The 23,721-nt window shown below is 41.6% G+C and overlaps 1 protein-coding gene across 1 annotated transcript in view; it reads left to right on the forward strand.

Moving 5' to 3' along the window:
• Mrpl48 (mitochondrial ribosomal protein L48) overlaps nt 1-23,721 on the forward strand; it is a 67,628-nt gene that overhangs the window by 20,230 nt on the left and 23,677 nt on the right. Inside the window, exons 3-5 of the mRNA XM_040731782.1 lie at nt 8,977-9,029; nt 12,440-12,477; nt 19,844-19,932. Coding sequence (XP_040587716.1) covers nt 8,977-9,029; nt 12,440-12,477; nt 19,844-19,932 — 180 coding nt within the window. The remainder of the gene's footprint in view (nt 1-8,976; nt 9,030-12,439; nt 12,478-19,843; nt 19,933-23,721) is intronic.

Below are 23,721 nucleotides of genomic sequence, written 5' to 3' on the forward strand. Positions count from 1 at the left end.
TCTCGCGCCACACCCCTTCCACGTGTCACCTGGCTGCTCTGTGCCCAGGAAGAGAGGAGCCTACATAAGGAATTAGGACACCAGGATATAGCCCCCATAAATTGTCTGACCTTGGGCAGGTCATTTTTATTTTTTTACGTTTAATCAACTTCACTAATCTTACCTTGCTGAAGTGGTTGGGATATGAATGAAGCTACTCGGTGAAAAGAGGACTATGATAACGATAAACTACATTTTTGCTTACAAAACCTTATTTAAGAGTCTATCAAAGAACAGGGTGAAGCAACCATTTTGTTGTTTCTCTTTGGCTTCCAAAATCTTATTTAAGAGGCTATGGAAAAACCAGCCGAGCCTTCATGCATTGTTTTTCCCCTCCTTTTTCTCCTCCCAGTTCCCCACCTTCAGCCATCATGCTTTTTTTACGAGACGGGGGTTCCTACATGTAGCTCAGACAACTTTTGCACTCACAGGCCCCCTGCCTTAGTTTCCCCAGTGCTTGGATCACAGGCAAATCACCATTCTTAAGTCTGGCCCTTATTTTTCTCTTTTCATAACAAATTTAACAGATCTCAGTTGGGCTTTTCCTTTGTGTCATGCTGCTTAGATTTTTGATATTCTCTTTCTGTCTCTTTATATTGAGGTTTTATTTTAGGCATTAATTGCAGATATTAAATGTTTGTACAAATCTACATGGTCATTGCCACTTGTGGATGTGGGGCTGCACTTGAATGTTTCTAAATTTGAGTTTCTCTCTTCATCCCTTGTGAAAGGACTCACTTAATCTCTTTAGCCAATTTGTGATAGTGCAAGGATAATAGAAATAAGTCAAATTCAACCTTCCAGTCTATTGGCTCTGTTTTCCTTCCAAGGAATGCTGCAAGAGAGGATCAGGATTCTAAGAATGTGATTCCCAGCTACCCATACTCCCGAAGAGCCCGTGAAAACCTGGCATTAAGGGTGTCATCTAAAGTCAGGCCTTGAGGCATTAATCCTGGAACTTGGGAGGTAGATGCAGGAGGATCAGGAGTTTAAGGAAAGCCTTTGTTACAGATTGAGTTTGAGGACAGCCTAAGCTGTTTGAGATGCTATCTCAAAACATAAAAAAAGAAAGAAGAAGAAAAACAAACTCAAAAAGTGTGATAGAGGATACTGTAAATAGAATGAGTACTTTGTGAGGGATGAAAGATGGTGCTATAAGTATGTTGGTATTTTGTAGTCATTTGTATAGTTATATTTGCTCTTCACATATTAAGCAATCCCAGCAGACAGATGTGGACATTCAAATGTCAGTGGTTCTAAAATATGTTCTCCTAATGACCTATAGGAAGATGATTTTGATAGTCAGTACAGTCATGTTAGAAAAGGAGAGCTAAAGGAAACAGTAGAAACAGTAATTTTTGAGAGAACTTAGAAAAACTTGAAAGCAGTCATTATTGTACTCAAATACTGGATGTGCTAGTATGAAAAGGAAGAACTACGTTTATTCTGTTATACATGAGTAGGGAATTAGGTTCAAACTGGAAGACACAGGGAGATTGGTTTGGATTTACTAGGTGTGAGACCCCTCTGATAGTTAGATGTGTCTGCAGATATTCAGGTTCTGAACCAGAAGGATACTTAAGTAGCAGATGCATTGTTATGGATGGGGTACTGGGGTGCTGTTAGCCCTCTGGGTACTGTCTAAGGACAGTGAGGAGAGCATGAAGCTTCTGGGCTTCTTTTTCATTGTCTCTTCCTCCTCTTTTGAGTTAGGCTTCCTTGTTTAATTTTATTGAGATTGTATCTCACTTTTTGCTCATGCTGATCTTGAACTTCCAGGTTCAAGTGATCCTCCTCTCTCAGTCTTTCAGTCTCCCAAGTAGCTCAGTCATTTCACTCAGTTCAACTTGAAATTTCTTTTAAAGATTTATTTATTGTATATCAGTGTTCTGTTTGCACGTATGCCTGCAGGCCAGAAGAGGGCACTAGTTCTCATTACAGGTGGTTGTGAGCCACCATGTGATTGCTGGAAATTGAACTCAGCACCTTTGGAAGAACCGGCAGTGCTCTCAACCACTGGGCCATCTCTCCAGCCCTTCAACTTGAAATTTCTAATGGATGAATCCAAGCAAGCAAGAGCTACCCAGTGGAATCTTCCTGGAGAAGTGGTTCAGTGGTAGGAGCCTTTACAGCTCTTCTAGTTACAGGTTCATACCTGCACGCCCTCTTCTGGCCTTAGTGGGAACTACATACATGTGGCACATACTCAACATCAATAAAAATAAAAAACAATGAACCTAAAAAAACTGAATGTTCTTTATAAGAATCAGAATGCATGCCGGTATTGCTTAGACCAGGAAAGAGTTTATGAGCTATCATGTAATAGCAGAAATTGCTTTACAACGAGAGGGTATGCTAGATCAGTGGTTCTCAACCTTCTTAATGCTGCAACCCTTTAATACCGTTCCTCATTCTGTGGTGACTCCCAGCCATAAAATTATTTTCGCTGCTGCTTCATAATTGTAATTTGCTACTGTTATGAATTATAATGTAAATATCTGATATGCAGGATATATGATATGTGACCCCTGTGAAAGGGTCATTCAATTCCCAAGGGGTCGTGGCCCATAGGTTGAGAACCAGTGTTCTAGATGGAAGAGCCCAAATTGTGGGGTCACCTAGAACACCCTTACTGGTTAACTGTCAACATTAGACTCTTCTTTTTCTTTTTGAGACAGAATCTCACTATGTAGCACCAGCTGTCCTGGAAATTCTCTACATAGACCATGCTGACCTCAAACTCAGAGATCTACCTCCTCTGGCCCGCCCAGTACTGGAATTAAGGGCATGTACCACCATGCCTGGCTTTACATTAGATGGTTGAATTCACTCCTCAATAAGTATGGTATATACTTACATAGTATAGAACATGTATGCTTTTCTTCTCCATGGATGAGCGTAAGAATGTCCACCTCACAGAACATTCGTGAAGATTAAAGGAGAGGATGGCAGGTACATGGCTGTGGTGATTGAAAGAAAATGGTCCCAAAAGGGAGTGGCTCTATTCGGAGGTGTGGCCTTGTTGGAGGAGGTGTGTCACTGTGGGGGTGGGCTTTGAGGTCTCTCTCAAACTTCGCTCAGTGTGACAGTCAACTTCTTATTGCTGCCAAGATGTAGCACTCTCAGTACCTTGTCTGCCCGCAAGCCACCATGCTCCCCTTCATGATGATAATGAACTGAGCCTCTGAACTGTCAGCCAGCCACCTTCAGTTAAATGTTTTCTTCATAAGAGTTGCCATAGTCATGGTGTCTCTTCACAGCAATAGTAAACCCTAACTAAGACAACAGCCATTCTTTTTTTTTTGTGTGTGTGTGTGTGTGTGTGTGTGTGTGTGCGTTGTGTTTTGCCTGCATGTATGTGTGAGGGTGGTGAATCCTGGAGGTACAGACATTTGTGAGCTGCCATTTGGATGCTGGGAATCCTTTGGAAGATCAGTCAGTGCTTTTAATCACTGAGCTATGTTTCCAGCCCTGACAACAGCCATTTTTTTTTCAAGACAGGGTTTCTCTGTATTGTTTTGGAGGCTATCCTGGAACTAGCTCTGTAGACCAAGCTGGTCTCGAACTCACAGAGATATGCCTGCCTCTGCCTCCCGAGTGCTGGGATTAAAGGCGTGCGCCACCACTGCCCGGCTGACAACAGCCATTCTTAACGAATAGCAAGATTGTTGAAACTAGTATTAAATTACAAAGTTCACTAGTATAAGTTGCTTTAATTTTGACAGATAGTATGGCACAATGGAAAACATGGGCATTGGACATAATCAGACTTGGGTTTCACTTATTGCTAAACCTTTAACTTTTGTCAGTTAATATAAACCTATGGGTTTTTTTCTCCATAAAATAGAGGCAATTAAAATTTTAAAATTAATTTATTGTGTGTGTGTGGGGCTCATGCATGCCATGGCACTCATGTGGAGGTCAGAGGACAGCTTGAAGGAATTAGTTCTGTCCTGCCATGTAGGTCCTAGGGACTCAAACTGTCAGGCCATCAGACTCAGCAGCAATTATCTTTACCTGATGAGTCACCTCACCAGCCTCAGCAGGTGTCTTAATAGGGTCTGTATCAGAGAGCTGGAGTAAAGATTAGACCATGTGGAGTGCTTGGCACAGAAGAGGCACTTAGTGGCCCTTTAGTAGTGATATACAAACATTCTTAAATTTTTATAGCAGCTGTCAGCTGGGCATGATAGCTCGTGCCTTAAAACTTAGAGGTGGAAGCAGGCAAATCTCTGTGAGTTTGAGGCCATCCTGGTTTACATAGTGAGTTCTAGGATATCCCGGGTTATGTAGAGAGACCCTGTCTCAAAAAAACTAAAACAAATGAACATAAAATAGCTCTCATTTGCTCACTGAGGGCCCTGAACCACTGTGTTCACAACCCGGCCCAGACTGTCATCTGAAGGTATTCACACACTGTAATGAATTTTTCCCTGTGACTGCTTCTTTGGTAACTATGCACTTCTTTCTTGGTTGCTGGCTCTGAGCTCATGGGACAAGTATTTTTGTAACCCACTGTAGCAGCTGTGTCCTCATTCATTCATTTACTGGTGTCACTGCCCTCCTCTTCTGTTTGCAGAGCCAGAGCTGTTCATCTGCTGATTGTGCTGGGTGGGAAGTAGCGGGGGTGGGGGGTATTTGTGGATTCTGTCTCAAAATAAATTACTTTTGTCCTGATGAATAATGCCAGGCATTGCAGGAAAAAGAAAGCAAATTTCCCAGAGCTGAGGCATTCACAATTTGAATGTCTTCCAGAAAGTTGTCAACTATTTAAGTCTGACTTTTAGATAATTAAATCCTTAGCTATTGTAGAGATTCAGGATCCTGAACAATTAAAATAAAGAGAAAGCAGTCTCATCTAGATCTTTCTTTCCATCTGGGGCCTCCTCTATTTGAAGTGACCCATTTAAAAATGTGTTCTGTTCGCTTTGGTTTCTATTCTGTTCTGTCATGTGAATGGATCTTGGGCCAGCAGGGAACTTTGCATTATCTGCTGTAACTTTGAGGTATGTGGCCAATGATAGGGGAGCCAACTTGAGCTCTCCAAAACTCTTAGTTCCCTACTCTGGCCAGTATTAGGGTAAGCTTTTATGTACTCACTTCACATGGTTTTAAAAACTTTTAAACTTAGTGTCTTAGTTAGGGGTTTTATTGCTGTGAAGAGACACCATGACCACAGTAAGTCTTTTTTTTTTTTGCAGGGGGAGGGGGGTCAGGTGGGGTAGGGTGGAAGGTGTAACTCTTATAAAGAAAACGTTTAATTGAGGGTGGCTCGCATACAGTTTCAGAGTTTCAGTCCATTATCATCATGGGGAGCATGGCGGCATGCAGGCAGACATGGTGCTGAAGCTGAGAATGCAACAGGAAGTTGACTGAGACACTGGGTGTTATCCTGAGCATAGGAAACCTCAAAGCCCGCCCCCACAGTGACACATTTCCTCCAACAAGGCCACACCCACTCCAATAAAGCCAACACCTCCTAATAATGCCACTTCCCATGAGATTATGGGGGCTAATTATATTCAAAATACCATACTTGGATTTATTCATTTCTAATTTTATGCATGAATATTTTGCCTGCAAGTATGTATGTTGACCACATGTGTGCCTATATACCTATGAAGGTCAGAAGAAGGCATGAGAGCTCCTAGAACTGGAGTATGTGGGTGCTTGGAATCAAACCTGAGTCCTCTACAAGAGTGACAAATGCTTTTAGTCACTGAGCCGTCTCTCCAGCACCCAACATAGTTTTTTGTAATATAATGAGATGTAATTGTACTTTATTTATTTTTTTTGAGACAGGGTTTCTCTGTGTAGTTTTGGAGCCTGTCCTGGCACTCACTCTGTAGACCAGGTTTGCCTTGAACTCACAGAGATCTGTCTGTCTCTGCCTCCTGAGTGCTGGGATTAAAGGCATGTGCCATCACTGCCTAGCTATATATATAATTGCACCTTTAAAGATCCTCTGTGTGCTTTTCCCTTTGTTCTTTTTATTTACATACTTCATAACTTTTGTGGCTTCACATTCCTTGAGAGACTTCTCCTAAATGTGATTACCTCCCCATTTTAAAAGCTTTATTCATTATGAGTATGTATGTGTGTCACATACTCACAACATAATACAGGTGTGCACATGCCACAGTGGGCATGTGGAGGTCAGAGGACAGCTTTCAGGAGTTGGATTGCTCCTTTCACTAGGAGTTCCAGAAATCAGACTCAGGTCGTCAGGTTTGCCTGACAAGCACTTTTACCCAAGGTGCCATTCCTTCAGCTCTCCCTCTATTATTAAGTACCGTCTTTTCATTTGTGAGAGGAGGTGTAGCATAGTGGAGAAATTATGGACTTCAGAGACAGAAAACCCCAAATCCTATGCTAGCTTTGGAGAGTTACTATGTGACTTGGAGGTAAATTTAGTATCAGTTTTCTGCACTATATAATAGGATTGGTAATACTTAACCTTGTGTTGTGATTTAGACACAGGATAGGAATTCAATAAAGTAGATCTGGATGCAAATAGATATATAACTGCAAAGAATCCCATTTATTCATTTCTTTCTAAATTTTTCCCTAAACCAAACTTGATTGTGTATATTGTACCTGAGAGGAACAGATTCTTAGGTTGCTGGGCCCTAGGATGGCTCAGCATAGATGTCACTGGATGATATAAAGTGTCTCAGTGAAGTAGTTTGAAGTACTGTATGTAAACTGAAGTATATAAACCTTTTGTCTGTCATTGCCTTTAAGCACTGTCTCAGGAGATGGTTCTTGCTTTTGAACAGATCTTTAGGAAAGTCTATAAACTGCAGAAGCTCAGGACTTCAGTCCTCTTCCCCAGGAAATCCTGCCAGGCATGCTTGCTTTTAGTGACATGTATGTTTACTTCATCATATAATACCTTTGGTTTCTATTAGCTGTGTAATGTAAGCATATCTTTCCATCAACTCTAGAACAAACCTTTATTCCTTAACTGTCATCCCCACCCCACTCTTGCCCTGGTAGCAGTTAATCTGCTTCCTTTCCCTATAGACTTCCCCACTCTGAGTATTTCATACAAAGGGAATCTACCATACAGTATTCGGTCTTTTGTGACTGGCCTGCTTGTTTCACTTAATATAATGCCTTTAAATTTTACTGTGTTCGCTGGGCGATGGTGGCGCACGCCTTTAATCCCAGCACTCGGGAGGCAGAGGCAGACGGATCTCTGTGAGTTCAAGGCCAGGCTGGTCCAACAGCTTCCAAAACAATACAGAGAAACCCTGTCTTGTAAAACAAACAAACAAAAAAAAAAAACAAAACAAAAAATTACTGTGTTCATTACATTTTTTTTTTTTTTGGTTTTTCGAGACAGGGTTTCTCTGTATTGTTTTGGAGGCTATCGGTCCAGCCCAGCCTTGAACTCACAGAGATCCGCCTGCCTCTGCCTCCCGAGTGCTGGGATTAAAGGCGTGCGCCACCACCGCCCGGCCATTACATTTTGTTTTTATATTCCTTTTAATATGCAACACAGTATTTGGCACTTAGGAGGCTTTTTAGAAAGAACCTTTGTTGCCTGGAAAGGGCACAAGGGCCTGGATTTGTTTTCTAGCACCATAACAATAGCAACAAGCAAATAAACAAACAAACAAATAACTGTTTTAGAATAGCTTTAGATTTACCCCGCAAAAAGGTTAACAACATGAAAAGTTCACATAAACCCCACTATTCTCTATTAACATTTTAGGGCCAGTGAGATAGCTCAGCAGGTAAAGGAACTTGCTGTCAAAGCTGCCAACCTGAGTTTGATTCCTGGGACTCCTGTGGTGGAAATAGAGAACTGATGTTCTCAAGTTGTCCTCTGACCTCCACATGTACTCTTCTACCTTAAATATGTAAAATTTTGTTAATAGTATAATTTCCATGAGTAATAAACTAGTATTGAAATCCTATTATTAACAAAAACCCATACTTTATTTGGGTTTCTTTTGTTTCTGTCTAATTTCTTTTTCTGTCCCAAGATCCATCCTGATATTATATTGTATTTAGTCATCCTATTTCCTTAGGCTAGTCTTGACTGGGACAGTTTCTCAGATTTTTGATTTTTTTTTTTTTTTTTTTGGTTTTTCGAGACAGGGTTTCTCTGTGGCTTTGGAGGCTGTCCCGGAACTCACTTTGTAGACCAAGCTGGCCTCGAACTCACAGAGATCCGCCTGCCTCTGCCTCCTGAGTGCTGGGATTAAAGGCATGCGCCACCAACGCCCGGCGATTTTTGATGTTTTTGCATAATCTTTTTACATATACATGTCAAAAGAATTGAAATTATTACCCATGATGAGCAGAAATTCAGACATTTAGAATTTGTTATCTAGTTTATAAAAAGAACTTCCAGAGTAAAACGGTACATTGATCTTGCAGATGAATGCTAGCAAGGCGGAGTGAGATTAAAATATCAGTTGCCTCCTCACATTAGTATTGTTTTCTCACATGTGGTAGTATGATTATTACTGCTGCTATTGAAAGAGATAGTGTGCGGTAAGAGAGGCATAGGCTTTGGAGTGATACAATCTTTGTAGTCTCTTTTTAGCTGTAACTTTTAAAAAATAAAACCTCTCTCGGCTTTAACTGCCAAAAATTATCTTGCAGTGTTTGAGAATTAAAGAAAATTTAAGAAAGCCCCTATTGCTACCCGGTGGATGGATGGCAGATAAACAAGGTGTATAAAATGTATCAAGTTGGAAAAGGGAACTGCAATGAAAAATTGTGGGAGAAGGGTGCTGGTTTTTTAAGCATTTTCTGTAGTGGGCAGAGTAAGAAAAAAGGACGGTGGTTTACTTGCACGATAGGTATTTGCTAGGTAAGAACTCTTTGGTACATTGTGATTTGTATACTGTATTTTCCTCATGAATAGAGGTGTTTGGTGTTCTGAAAGGTTAAGGTCCTCACATGACTGTTGTTTTGTAGGTGCTGGGCCTGTGGAAAGATACCGTTTCTAAGCAAGCCTTTTCTCTCCTAAGGTAAGGATATTAATGATAAATGCAGCTAGCTGACGTGGATGTTGCTTTCATGTCCCCTATGTGTCTACAAAGCATTTTCTGTTTTAATTCCCTACCATGCTGCTCCTTAACCATTTTCAGAAAAAGCTGGTTCCATTCATCTCATTGCTCAAAACCTTGGAGTTATACTTCTCCGTTGGCTTCACTGTTGCTTGTACAGTCAAACTATTTCTTACCTCCAGTTTTCAGCATCATGCTTCCAGTTTTGCTAAACTCTGGGGAATCAGCTCCTCATCTCTCCATGTTTACTTTTTTTCCCTTCATACTGAAATTGAAGTGATTCTTTCAGTTACATCATTCCTCTGCTCAAAATTCTCAAATTGGAAGCTATCTATATTAACTGAGGTCTTAGCATCATTTTCAAATAAGGTTTGGCTTCTAGTTTAAGTGTATGGTTCATTATGGTGGAGAGGGTGTGGCCTCAGAGCAGAAGTATTGCACCCACAGTCAGAGAATGGAGAGGTGAAAGCTTGTGACTCACTCTTTCTTTTTATTCAACCTGGGACCCCAGCCCATGGAATGGTGCCACCCACCCACATTCAAGGCCTGTCTTTCTCTGGGTCTAAACTTCTTCTTTTTTTTTTTGTTTTTTGTTTTTTTGTTTTTCGAGACAGGGTTTCTCTGTATTGTTTTGGAGCCTGTCCTTGAACTAGCTCTTGTAGACCAGGCTGGCCTCGAACTCACAGAGATCCGCCTGCCTCTGCCTCCCGAGTGTTGGGATTAAAGACGTGCGCCACCAACACCTGGCTGGCTCTAAACTTCTTTGAGAACAACCTCCTAGACATACCCAGAGGTGTGTCTCCTAGGTAGTTCTAAATCCTCTCAAGTTGATAATGAACATGATTTTACCATCTTACTCAAAATAACTTCTACAATCCTTATGGCCTACAACACTTAATAACAGAAATCTAAAGAGAGTGAAATCTATTGCTTTAAGATGGTATAGCTTATATAAATTAAAATTAGGTTTCAAATCCAACGTTTCTTTTTTGTTTTTTGTTTTTAAATCATGTTTTGATGCCTTTCTCTTTTTACTCTCTTTCCATTTCAACATATTTTTTCATCATTATTTATCTACTTGATAAACATCTGCAATGATACCAAGGCATTTTACATCTGATCTCTGGCCTCCACAAAAATATTATAGAACAAATACAAATGCCATCATTTTACAAAAAAGAAAACTCAGTTTGAGAGAACATTTCAGTTCCATGAGAATACCTATTTCTTAAAGATAAAATAACTGAGTTACAGTGACATCAAATATCTTGCTTAATGTCACAGTTTAGAAATGGTTCAGTCAGCATTACATCACAGATTTGCTTTCCTCAAGCCTGTACCACAGTTTAGTTTCAAATTTTCAGAATTCTCCAGTTACCTAGTCCGCTGGACCAGACCATCTGCTTGTCCTGTTCTCCTGATTCCCGGTGCAGCCTGGCTGTCATTACTGTCCCTTCTCTCGGTCTTCTCAGAGTCTTCTCTAATGCTGCAAGGCCCAGTGTTCACCTCACTGGCTCGTCTGCTTCAGTCTCACGCTTTCCCATCTCATCTCTTACTGTTGCTGAGTTCTTTAAACTCAGGCTGTTTTATACTCTTCCAGGAGCGTTCCCTTGCCAGCACAGGGTGAAAACAAACAGTGCAGCTTAGAGAGTCTTCGTGACCTGGCTCCTGTACACCTCTCCAGCCTGAGTTTTCCTCCCTGTCCTCTTATCTCCCTCTTAAGTTCTGCTCATATCCTGTTGCTTGCTGTTTTCCATAGTTGGGCCTTAATTCTTTTCCTGTCATGCTAAGTAATTGAGATCAGTTCCCTTCCTTCTCCTGTCCCCTCTTCTGCTGCTTTTCTTGTTTTTGTTTTTGTTTTTTTCTCCTGTCCCCTCTTCTCTTGGTTTTCTTGTTTTTGTTTTTGTTTCTTTTCATTATTGGGGGTCAAACCCAGGACTTTGAGTATGCTAGGCAATCCCTTTACCATTAAGCTGTACCCCCAACCCGTAGTCACTTTTATTTTTTTAAGTTTTTTTTTTTTAAGCAGCCCTTGTCTCAAGTCTATTTGTAAAAACAACACAGGCTGCTGACCATCTGTAAATACTGTGTAGGTATGTCATATCAGTCCATATTGTCTTTACCGTGGCAGATAGAAGCCTTTTCTATGGGGCCTTTAAAGGGACTTGCACACCTTTGGGAGCCTGAGCTGGAGCTGAAGCCTGACCCTAAGTTAGAGCTGTGGCCTCTGCTGACTTTGGTTGGCAGAATCTGAAACCCTTGGCCATGTAGTTTCGAATCTGCTTCCCATGCTTGGGGTGAACAATGAAAGTAAGACAACCGAGGACCTTGGGCATTTTTGACCTTAGGCTTCACGGGGTCTTTTTTTTTTTTTTTTTTTTTTTTTTGAGAGAGAGGGTTTCTCTGTAGTTTTGGAGCCTGTTCTGGAACTCACTTTGTAGACCAGGCTGGCCTTGAACTCAGAAATTCACCTGCCTCTGCCTCTTGAGTGCTAGGATTAAAGGCAATGTGCCACTATTCCCCCTCCCCCCCCCAGCTGTGACTGGGGTTTCTTGATGCATTTCTGTGCCATTTTCAAGATTGGATGTGTGTGGTGTGGTTCTTGGACTTAGCCCTGTCTGCATGGTAACCCAAAGGGCCCGAAACATCTGGGATTAGAAGAGAAAGAAATTTTTTAGAGATTTATTTTTTTTATTTATTTTATATTACAGGTGTTTTGCCAGCATGTAGAGGGTGTCAGACAATTGTTAACTCCCATGTAGGTGCTGGGGATTGAACCCACGTCTTGTGGAAGATTAGTCAATGCTCTTAACCACTGAGCCTTCTTTCCAGCCCCCAGAGAAAGAATTTTTAAAAAAATATTCTATGTGTATTAGTAGTTTGCCTACATGCATATATGTGTACCACATGCATGCCTGTTTCCCAGGAAGGCCAGAAGAGGGCTTTGGATTTCCTGGAACTGAAGTTATAGACAGTTGGGAGCTGCTGTGTGGGTGCTGGGAATGGAACGTGGGTCCTTTACAAGAGCAGCCAGTGCTCTTAACCTCTGAGCCATCTCTCTAACCTCTAGCTCCTGACATTAAAACATTCGATTTAAATAGTTCCATTTCCCTGTTTCCACCTTCCTGGCTGAAGAGACCACACTTTTGACTCTTGTACATGTTTCTGTTCTGGATCAGGGCTGTCTCATTTGTTTATATTTACCGTTCCAAAGTAGACCTCATAAGAGATACAGTACTTAGTTTACATCCTCAGGACCACTTTAACTGGTATATAACAGGTGCCTAATATACAGCATAAAGGCTATAGTAATTTTGCAAATAAATGTGAATATCTGATTATATTCAGCATACCTTTCTCTCTCTTTTTAGATTCAGAATTTTGGGAGAGAATCCCATTTGTTCTGCAGGTAAGTGATTATTTCTTGGTATGATCTGCTTCTGGAAATGACCCTCTAGCACTCAACGATGATTTTGTTTAGAATGTCAAATGTCTCTTTTAGGAGGGTGGCAGGGGCCAGATCTTTCCTTCATAGGCTAGAATCATGGGCAAGAATATGAAGTGGTTACAGCAAAAGCCTTGTAGTGAGATTGGATTCCATTTCTACCATTTCCTTTTTCAGTGATTAATTGATTGTTTTCATTTTTTTTTTTTGTTTTGAGACAGGGTTTCTCTGTGTAACCCTGGCTGTCCTGTAACTCACTCTGTAGACCAGGTTGACCTTAAACTCAGAGATTCATTTGCCTCTGTCTCCTAAGTGTTAGGATTAAAGGTATGCGTTACCACTACCTGCTAACTTGCTTGTTTATTATTTTGAGACAGAGCCTTACTGTGACATCTAGGTTTAAGTTAGTGATTTTCCTCTCTCAGTCTTACAGGTACTAGGATTAAAGGCATGCCCATGTCTGGCACATTTTATGACCTTTGACTATCTCTCTGGAGCTTGGTTTCCTCAATTTAAAAGTGAGGATAATTCTACTATAATTGTAATGAGGTGTTTGAAAATTCAATGAGATAAAACATGCACATTTTTTTTAATAGATGCTACTCTGGTTATTATAGCACTGCTACTGTCTCAAACCTGTTTTTCACGTACACACTCAACCAGGCTAGGGCTTTTTCAGTCTTTCATCCAAAATGAATGTCTATGTCAGCTGAATTAACTTGACATGTTTGCATTATCTGTCACAACACATTTCAAAGCTATTTGTGAGAGTAATGGGCCACATGAGGCAAGAAGGAACTCTGGTTTAACACGACTCAGTAGCCAGTGTTGGTTCAAACTTCTAGAGTCTGGCACATGGTAGTTTATTTTAGACATATTTAAGTGCGGTTCAACTTGGAAAGAAGTTTCCTGGTGTAACACAATCCCATGTGCATGTGAAGTATGATTACTTTGAAACTCTTCTCAAAGTACATGTCATTTCTTCCATGAAGATGGGTTCTAAAGACAGGCTACATGTGTTTTCTTAAGGGTCTAGAAGGAGGATCTAATGTAGTCTTGGTCATCCCTATAGCACAGAGGTTATCTGGGCTATTAGCCACCTCTGGTCCTGCTGGTGGGAGCTTGGTGTGACCAGACCACCTAGGCTATTAACCACCTCCATTCCCAGTCTTGTGGGCAGAAAGCAGGTTATATATCTTTTTCTGCATGTTTAAGATTACTGGTTTCCCTAATGCTATCTGTGAGCACAAGGACCTGTGTGCTCTAACAGCTGTTTGTCATGTATCTAATGAGATAAAGGAATAAGGAAAAGAACAAATGTGAACTCATAGTGTGAAATACAGTATGTAAGAGGCTTTAAATATGGTAGTAATCAGAATGGTTGCAGGAGTGGATAGGTACTGCTTATGTACTGGATCCAGAGTTAGGTGTTCCCAGATACCAGCTTCTTTGTGTGTGTGTGTGTGTGTGTGTGTGTGTGTGTGTGTGTGTGTGTGTGTGTGTGTGTGTGCGCGCGCGCGCGCTCGTGCTCATGCGTATGCCAGAGGTTGGCATTAACTGCTTTCCGTAATTTGTGCACAGTTTTGAGATAGTGCCTGTCATTTGACCTGGAGCTCGCTAATTTCAGCTAGACTAGTTTGTGAGCCCCAGGGCCCCTCCTATCTCCCCTCTGCCTCCCCACCACAGGGATTACAAGAGTGTACTGCTGCAGTGCTTGATTCTTATATTTACTTTTGATTTTTATTTTATTCTTAGCTTTTGGCCTCTCAATGGTTTCTGGAACTCACTCTTTAGACCAGACTGGCCTCAAAACCCACAGAGATCCACCTGCCTCTGCCTCCTGAGTGCTAGGATTAAAGGTGTGCACCATCTATGCCCAGAGAGTGCGTAATTTTTTATGTGGACACTAGGTACCTGAACTCAGGTCCTCATGCTTGCAAGACAAACACTTTATTGGCAGAGATATCGTCCCTACCTGAAAATATGATTATTGTGTTGGGGCCAAAGAGATGGATAAGAATATGTACTGCTCCTGCAGAAGACCTGAGTTGAGTACTGTAACTCACTATTGGGTCACTGTAGTCCATCTTACTTTTAAGAAGTTGGAAACTAAATAAATCAAGGAAAAACTGTCAGGAGGTAAATTATTAAAAAATATAGAAAGTTTAAAAGGTCATACATCAGCCAGGTACACTGATGTGATCTCACATGCCTGTTATTGTAGCACTTTAGAGACAGAGGCAGAAGAGTTGTTCCAGTTTTGAAGTCAGCCAGAAATAAATAGAGAGCTCTAGGTCATCCAGGGCCACATAGCAAGACCCTGTTTCAGAAGAATAAAAAGAAAGAAAGACTCAAAAAGGTTGCAGCACTTTAAAAAAAATGTTTCTTTTTAAAGCCTAGTAAGCATTGATATGATAAGGAAAAAATGAGAAAGGACTCCCAAGAGGGCCATTGGATCCCCTGGAACTGGAGTTACAGATGGGTGTGAGCTGCCATGTGGGTGCTAAGAAATGGATCTGAGTCCTCTGGAGAGCAGCCAGCGTTCTTAACTGTGGAGTCCTCTTTCCAGCCCCTGTAAATGCTTTTAGTGGACAAATTAGCACCTTGCTATTTCATATGCTTTATATGTTTTCCAGTCAACTGTGCCATGACTTTGTTTTTTTTTTTTTTTGTTTTGATGGCCAAAAGTTTTACATTTCCATATAAGGTAAATTTATTAATTTTCGATTTCTAAATTTTGTTCCATGCTTATTGGGATTTCCTCTACCCTAAGATTTGTTTGAGACAAAGGCTGGTGTTTTAACTTATTATATAGTTCAGGCTGTCCTTTAACTTAAAGAGCTCCTTCTGCTTCAGCCTCTTTTATGCTGTTATAGGTGTGTGTCATCACACCTGGCAGACAAGATGGTGATGATGCTATCTTCCATTTTGGAACTGGAGATGTATTTCATTTGGCATAGTGCTTGCTTAGCATACACAAAGCCTTGGATTCAGTCCTCAGCATCTTATGAGCCAGTCATGTTGGTGTGTGCCTATAATAGAGGCAGTGGGATCAATCCTTCAAGGTCATCCTTTGCTACATACAGAAATCCAGCAAACCCAGGCTATGTACAATTTCAAAATTATAATGATGTTTAGGAGGATAAGGAACAGTGCCTCATTTCTACCCTTAGTTATCCACTTAATACATAGACTTTGGGTACCATCTCAGCTGCCTCTGTCCAAGGAACGCTTGCTTATAGTCACTATCTTTTTCTTATTTATTTGGACATGGTAGTTCAAAGCAAATATATAAAAAGAAAGTAAATGAAGGGACCTCAGAGTTCTCTGACCGCAGCATGAGCAAACGGTAGAAAGGACTATGGTATGTTCAGGTCTAAGGAGCACTGTGGGTGCACAAGACGATGTTTGACTAAACAGCGCGGGCAGCCACCACGAACAAATGCTTGCAGACCGCTATGGTAGAATATGTGGAGAACCACTTTTGGTTTTGTTTAAATATACATCAAAGATATATTGTATGCCAGATGCTAGCATTTTCTTTGTCCTTGGGGGACTTGCGTCTATTACATACAGAGAATTATTCTGTAATTAGATCCTTGGCTGGTGCTATTCCAGTTTCACCTTTCTGCCTTCATGGCTCTGCTGAAAATGCTGGTTCCAATTGCTTTCTTTCTTTCTTCCTTTCTTTTTTGGTTTTTCGAGACAGGGGTTCTCTGTGGCTTTGGAGACTGTCCTGGAACTAGCTCTTGTAGACCAGGCTGGTCTCGAACTCACAGAGATCCGCCTGCCTCTGCCTCCCAAGTGCTGGGATTAAAGGCGTGTGCCACCAACGCCCAGCTTGGTTCCAATTGCTAAAGAGAAATAATTAAAACAAAGTTGTTTACTCTTATCCTAGATTGACAGATTTGGTTCCTGTTAGTAAACAAGAATTCTGAAGGACAGTGGTGTTGTCACAGACAGAGGAAAGGGGAGAAGTTAGTGTGGGTTTATGTTTTACAGCTGTGGCAACTAAATGATTTTTTAATCTGAAACATGGGGTTTTGTGTCAGCGAGGGGTGGTCTTTCCTCCCAGGAGGCCAGGCATTTAGTGAGACAGCAGGAAATCCAGCTTAGTGACACAGAGTAGAGGGGAAGAAGCCAGTTGAATTTACTGGGAATGAGAGGTTTTCAAACTTACACACTTTACAATAAAAACAACTGTCTAATTAAACAGCTTAACCATGGACAGTTTGACCCAAACCTCTCATTTAATGGGGAAATGGTTAATTTAACAGTAGTTTGAGCCAGCTTTTTAATTACCACTAGCTCAAATTATAGGAATTATCCCAAACTGAATTTAAGAATATCTCCTTGCCAAGGAATTCCCGCAAATGAGAGACTAAGGCAAGCATTTGCAGCCCTTGCAACTTGGGCTGTGTCATCATCTCAAAGGTCTGTTTCCTGTCTACTTTTTGAAGTCACTGATGGGTAAATGAGTGTCTCTATATGTAAGCATGGTGATTGACATCTGGGTTTTTAATTTACATATAATGTTTTATTATGTAATTCAGGCAGGCCTGAGAGAGCTCTAACTCTGGAGCTATTTCTGGATCTCATATGTTTAGGGCTACAGAAGGATGTCACCAAGATGAGGGGGACCAACCCCACAATGCACCAAAGACATGGCAACTACCAGACTTCTGTAGAGTGGGTAGTAGAATTTGCAGAATAGGAGATGCGATAAAGTAATTGGACCTGTATTATAAAGTCAAGGTCCTTAAAATGCTTAGTTAAGAAATGTCAGCTGGGCCGGGCGTTGTTGGCACACGCCTTTAATCGCAGCCCTTGGGAGGCAGAGGCAGGCGGATCTCTGTGAGTTCGAGATCAGCTTGGTCTACAGAGCGAGTTCCAGGACAGCCTCCAAAGCTACAGAGAAACCCTGTCTCAAAAACCAACAACAACAAAATAAAACAACAGCAACAACAAACAGCAAAAAACAAACAAACAAAAACCCCCCATAACTGAGGAGGCCAGAGCAATGAATCAGAAATTAAGAGTATTTGCTGCTCTTGCAGAGGATCTGAATTCAGTTTTTCCGCACCTATATGTTAGCTCACAACCATTTGTAGCTCCAGTTCCAGGGGAATTTGATGCCCTCTTCTAGCCTCTGCAGGCACTGCATTCATGTGGTGCACATATATACATTCCTATAAAACACTCATGCACATAAAATGAATAAAATCTTTTAAAAAGCACAGCATACATATAATTCCTTTCTTTATTGCTGTTCATGATGAAATCCAGACCCTTAACAAGGCCCAGCTTTGCTGGTCTCAGCCCTCCAGTTCACTGTAACATCTTGGGTGGGGCGCACTCACTCCGTGTCAGCCACACTAACAGCCTTTCTGCTCTCTGCATCTTGCATGCGCCCCACGCTAGGGTCTGTGTGCTGTTCCTTCAACTAGAACACCCATCTTCCACCTTTTCCTTTAATAAACTTCTATTTGTCTGTGAAGTCTACGTTATTATTTTGTTATGTTTAGTATGTTATTACAGAAATTCAAGTATTATGATCTAGGTTACCAGCATGAACTACCTAGTCAGATAGACAAAAGTGTAAGTGGTAATTCTACCATGTACATAGAATGACTTGGTCATTTCGCCAAATCTTGTGAGCTCCCTGTACTAGTTAATTTTTTCATTGCTTTAGGCAGATACCCGACAAGAAGCAACTGAAGTAAGGAAGGGTTTGCTTTGTTTCACAGTTGGAAGGTCACAGTCTGGCATGGTGGGGACGCATGGTGGCAGGAACAAGAGACGTCTGGTCACACAGTCAGGAAGCAGAGAAGTGGGATGCTGGTGCTCCGCCAGCATCCCTCCCCCCACCCCAGGCCATGGAGTGCTACCACCCACCCACATTACTGCCTCATTCACCTACTCTGGACAGCCCTTCACAGACTGCTCAGAAGCTTGTCTTTTTGGTGGTTCTAATCCTTTCAAGTTGGCAGTTAATACTAACCATTACACTGCCATTTTATTTTTATTTCTGGGTAAAAATAAAAATGACGACTCAAAGAGACTGTAGAGAAACAAACAAAAAACCGTGTGTGGTGTGGGGTGTGTGTGTGTGTGTGTGTGTGTGTGTGTGTGTGTGTGTGTGTGTGTGTGTGTTTGAAAGCAAGATATGGACACTAAGTCCTCCTGAACCCACTACAGTATGCATGTGTAGAAAGCCCCCTGCTTTTTCTTAATAATGACATATATACCTGTACCTAGATTTTTTTGGATTATATTGGCTATTGTGCTATAAACACAAATAAATGACATTTTTTGTTTATTTGTGGTTTCTGGGCTCAGACTTGAGTGGAAGCATTAGGCAAGTGATGAGCAGCTGAGCTTAGTACAGTACTGCACGATTTTTAAGAGTTTATAGAAATTCCTTTGCTTTTTCTTTTCTTTTTTTTTTTTTTTTGAGACAAGGTTTCTCTGTGTTGTTTTAGAGGCTGTCCTGGAACTCGCACTGTAGACCAGGCTGGCCTCGAACTCACAGAGATCCGCCTGCCTCTGCCTCCCCAGTGCTGGGATTAAAGGTATTTTTCTATTTTTATGCCTGCTTCTTTCTCTCCATAAGAAAAACTCAAAAGGCCTGGGCATGGCGGCTCATACCTGTGATCTCAGCATTTTCAAGGCTGAGCTAAGAAGACTGCTGTGAGTTTCAGGACAGCTTGTGCCGTATAGTGAGTTCTAGCCTAGGCTACAGAATGAGTTCCAGCCTGGCCTACAAAGTGAGACCCTGTCTTAAAAATTGCTTTTATTAATTTATGGTCGGAGGTATGTGTGCATGTATGGAAGACTTGTGGTGTGTGGTATGTGCATATATGAAGGATTGTGGTCTGTGCTGTGTGTGCATGTATGGAGGACTTACAGTCTGTGGTGTCATACATACTGGGGACAGAAGACAGCTCTTATGAATCTTTCTTTCTTTCTACCACGTGAGTCCTAGCGTTGGAACTAAGTCATCAGGCTTGGCAATAGCATCCTTACCTGCTGAGCAATTGCTCTCATGAAAATAAAAACCAACAATAACAAAACCAACCAAACCAAGAAACAAAAACGCCAGACTTGTTGAGGAACAAGAAGAAACGAGACTCTCATTAAAATATATTTTGTCCCTTGACCACCATTGACTTTTTTTCAGGAGAGAATTTCCCAAAGAAAACTAAATAGTGGGGGGGAATGGAGGTGGTGGTGACAATATTTCAGGAGCTAAAAAGAGAGAAAGAAAGGGAAAACTGGAAATAACCAAGACCTACCTCTGCTGTCTCTGGATTTGTCTTGTTTCTCTTAGGTGGTATTCTGCTGAGGCCCAGGCGGCACCACAAGACAAAGCCCACTCATGGCATCGGCAGATACAAACACTTGGTCAAAGTGCCAGAGGTAAGAGGCAAGGCAGGTCCTCTGAGAGCAAAGCCGTGAAGCTCATGGGCTGTGAGGCACGCGTGGGCCGTAGAGCTGGAAAGATAGAGAGCTGTCCTCTGCCGGCTCGGGTGTTTTACTTTGGACTGAAGATGGTTCTGCCTGCACATGATCTTCTCCTTGGTCAGATTATCATAGTAAAATGCCAATTGCCCAGTTTTTATTACTTATGATATTTTGGGGAATAAAAATCTTCTAAGTACTTAGTTCAGTGTAGACTTCAGAGTGGAAATTATAGTTTGGCATTAGTTGAGTGGCTGGAGAGATTTCTCAACAGTTAAGAGCATTTACTGGAAAAAAGAAAAAGAAGAGCATGTACTGCAGTTGGGCAGTGGTGGCGTTTGTCTTTAGTTCCAGCACTCAGGAGGCAGAGGCAGGTGGATCTCTGTGAGTTCAGGGCCAGGCTGGTCTACAGAGTGAGTCCCAGGATAGCCAGGGCTACACAGAGAAACCCTGTCTCCAAAAGTAGAGAGGGGGTATGTACTACTCTTGCAGTGGGCCCAAGTTTGGTTCCCAAAACCTATGTCATGTGTCTCATAACTGCTTATGACTCTAGTGCCAGGGGCATACCAATACCTGAGGTCTCTGTCGGTACTTGCAGTCATGTGTGCATGTATATGTGCATAATTAAAAGTTAAAATAGAGCCGGGCGGTGGTGGCGCACGCCTTTAATCCCAGCACTCGGGAGGCAGAGGCAGGCGGATCTCTCTGAGTTCGAGGCTGGGCTGGACCAATAGCCTCCAAAACAATACAGAGAAACCCTGTCTCGAAAAACCAAAAAAAAAAAAAAAAATAAAATAAAAGTTAAAATAGAAACAATTATACATAATTATTTTAATTAATTAAAATAATCAAATAATTAATTGTTTTAGTAAGATACTTTTAATTAGTTAATTAAAGTAAACAAATTATAATATTGAATGAATGGTGTGTGGCAAACTAATAGATGGATTGCTATTTTTAGCTAATAGCTGGGTTTTAGAGTATTTGCAGATGTAAATATATATGCGAATCTTGAGTTGTTGCAAGTGATGACTAGGAGGTATTACCAAACATCAGTCATTTCACCTGTTTCTCTGGGCCTGATGCTTCATAGCTTCTGTGGGTGGTTAAATTTCTCTGCAGGTGAGGAGGCATTGAGTCTTCAGTCTGTGGCTTCCTGTAGGCAGTGCAATTGAGAAGATTTTATTGGTCTAGTTAGGGAATCTTCACAACTTTTGCTTCTTTGGTTTATTTTAATTCTCCCATACAACTATATATCTGCAATTGCTTCTCTGAGGCAGAGTGCAAACCATTACTTGGACCTCACAAGGTCTGAACTTGCCACCAAAGAATTTCGTAAGAAGAACATTCACCCTTGAGACCTATGTCAGGCTGGCTCTCCACAGGAAACATGTTTAGGTTCAGTTCTGCCACATTTAAGCTTTGATTTTGGGTAAATTACCTTCATCTGTCTAAGCTTGATAAATCCTGAAATTATATGTAAAAAGATTTTTGTATGCAAGTTTTTCTGAGAGTTGGAATTACAGACCCGAGACACCATGCCCAGCTGAGTCCGTACCTTTCATCTGAACTGTTGGTATGGACCAAAGCTATGGCCTTATTTATGGTAGACGAGTGTTCTACTGCTAAGGTGCATCCCCAGCCCTCATAGCATAGTCAGACTCTCTGTAAAGGTTAAGAAACTATGGCTCTGGATAGCCCAACAGTCTCTCAGTTCAGATATCATGAAGCTTTGAAATGTTTAATGAACAGATCCCTATTATGTAATATGACCTATTGATGCCTTGCCTATTTAAAATTGATAGGAAAGCAATTTCTTAATGTTTTTGTTAGCATATACTAATTATACATAACAGTATTTTTTGTTTTGCTCTGTTTTTGTTTTTGAGACAATATTTCTCTGTATTACCCTGGCTGTCCTGGAACTCACTGTGTAGACCAGGCTGTTCTTGAACTCACAGAGATCTGCCTGCCTCTGCCTCTGCCTCTTGAGTGCTGGGATTAAAGGCATGCACCACCACACCTGGCCATTAGAGTGGTTTTATTATGACATTTTTATGCATGTACATAATATTTTTCACTCATATCCACCCCTCCCTACCCATTACCCTGGATCATCACCCTCCTATTCATACTTCCTCTACTACTTCCCACTCTGTTTCAGGGGTGTGGTGTGTGTATGTGCGACCCAGTGAGTTTTGTAAGAGTAGCATACAGGAGCATGGGTGAGAATTTATCTACAGGAGCATGAATACCTTACTAGTAGCTATATTACTAAAGAAAATATTTCTCCTTTTTCCATCCACAAACTGTATATAAGTCTGTAAGGTGGGGTGAGGGGTGAGGTGGTGGTGTGTGTGGTTTCCATGCCTGGGTGTGGACAGGCCTGGTCTTGTGCAAGTAGCCACAGCTTCTGTGATTTCAGGAGTGCAACAGCCATGGCATGCCTGGAAGTCAGCATTCACACCTTTCTTCTGCCTCTTACCTTCTTTCCATCCTATGATGTTCCTTAACCCTTGAGGGGGTCATATATTTTCCCATTTATGAATGAGCGTTCAGTAGTCGTTTATTTTCAGTACTTTGGTTTGTTCTGAGTTTCTGTAGTCAGGGCTGACCACTGCAAAAAGAAGTTTCTCTAGTCAAAGGGGACAGCAGCAGTGATACTCGAGTGTTACATAGTTACTTAGGAAGTGATGTGACAGGACCTTTGTTTATTTCACAAAGCAGCAGTAGCTTCCTCACCAGGGACTATGAGCCTCCCAGCTTTTGACTAGGTTTACAGGGTCAGAGAAGTCATTTTTGCAGAAAGGATGAACAGGACCTGTTTCATGCCTACAAGGAGCTAGCAAACTGGCAGAGACACTGTGCTCCCAGGAGGGTGCTAAGAGGAAAATGTGAAGTGCTACTAAAACCCAGGGTGACTTACACTTCTTTTGAGTTGTGGCACCTTAGAATATATTGCTGGGGTTGTTTTATTTTAGTATATCCCCTTTTAAAAACATGCTCTTTCTAAAAGCCTCACTAATTTTGTTTGGGTTGGACTTGGGGTAGCCCCCCCCACATTCTTTGGGATCTTTCTTCTAAGGAAATATTCTGCATATTCCATGTGCTGACCAGCATCACAGCTTGATCAAGAAAAGAAGCTGAGTGCTGTGGTCACCATCTCTCTGTCTGGCTTCTCCCACCTCCCTGACTTACCTATATTGTACCCTTGTTTTTCATGCACATGTTTCCTGCCCCCCTTCCTCATTTAAAAACTTTCTCAACCTCCTGTTTTTAAACTTACGATTCTCCTGCCATAGGCTTCCCAGGGCTGGGTTTACAGCTATGTGCTGTTACCCCTGGCTCTTCAGACTTTAAACTGGGACTGAAATGGATCATCCTCTGAAAAAACCTTGGATTTCCTGCATGAAGTTATTTGTTCTACCGTAAACTGACATAGTTCCTTGTGTTCTCTGTGCCGTAGGACTTTCTGTCTGTGACTGTCTTTTTTGACGGCTATCTCCTTTTCTAGATCGCGAGATACCTAAGGGTAGAGGACATGTGTCTCTTTTCTTTGTATCCTTGGTGTCTGGCATAGGGCCTGGCATCAAGCAGGGCAATATTGATCTAATGGAGTTGAAATGTTGAAATGTGGTTACTGGAGCCGCCCTGAGGCTTTGTAAAGCAGAGGTGGCAGACAACCTACAGCTGCCAGCAGCTGGTTCCAGACAGCCTTGGATCAGGGCCATAGGCTCCCCTCTGGTA

Source organism: Mesocricetus auratus, unplaced genomic scaffold, assembly GCF_017639785.1.
Source record: "Mesocricetus auratus isolate SY011 unplaced genomic scaffold, BCM_Maur_2.0 Super-Scaffold_4256, whole genome shotgun sequence".
Classification (NCBI taxonomy): Eukaryota; Metazoa; Chordata; class Mammalia; order Rodentia; family Cricetidae; genus Mesocricetus; species Mesocricetus auratus.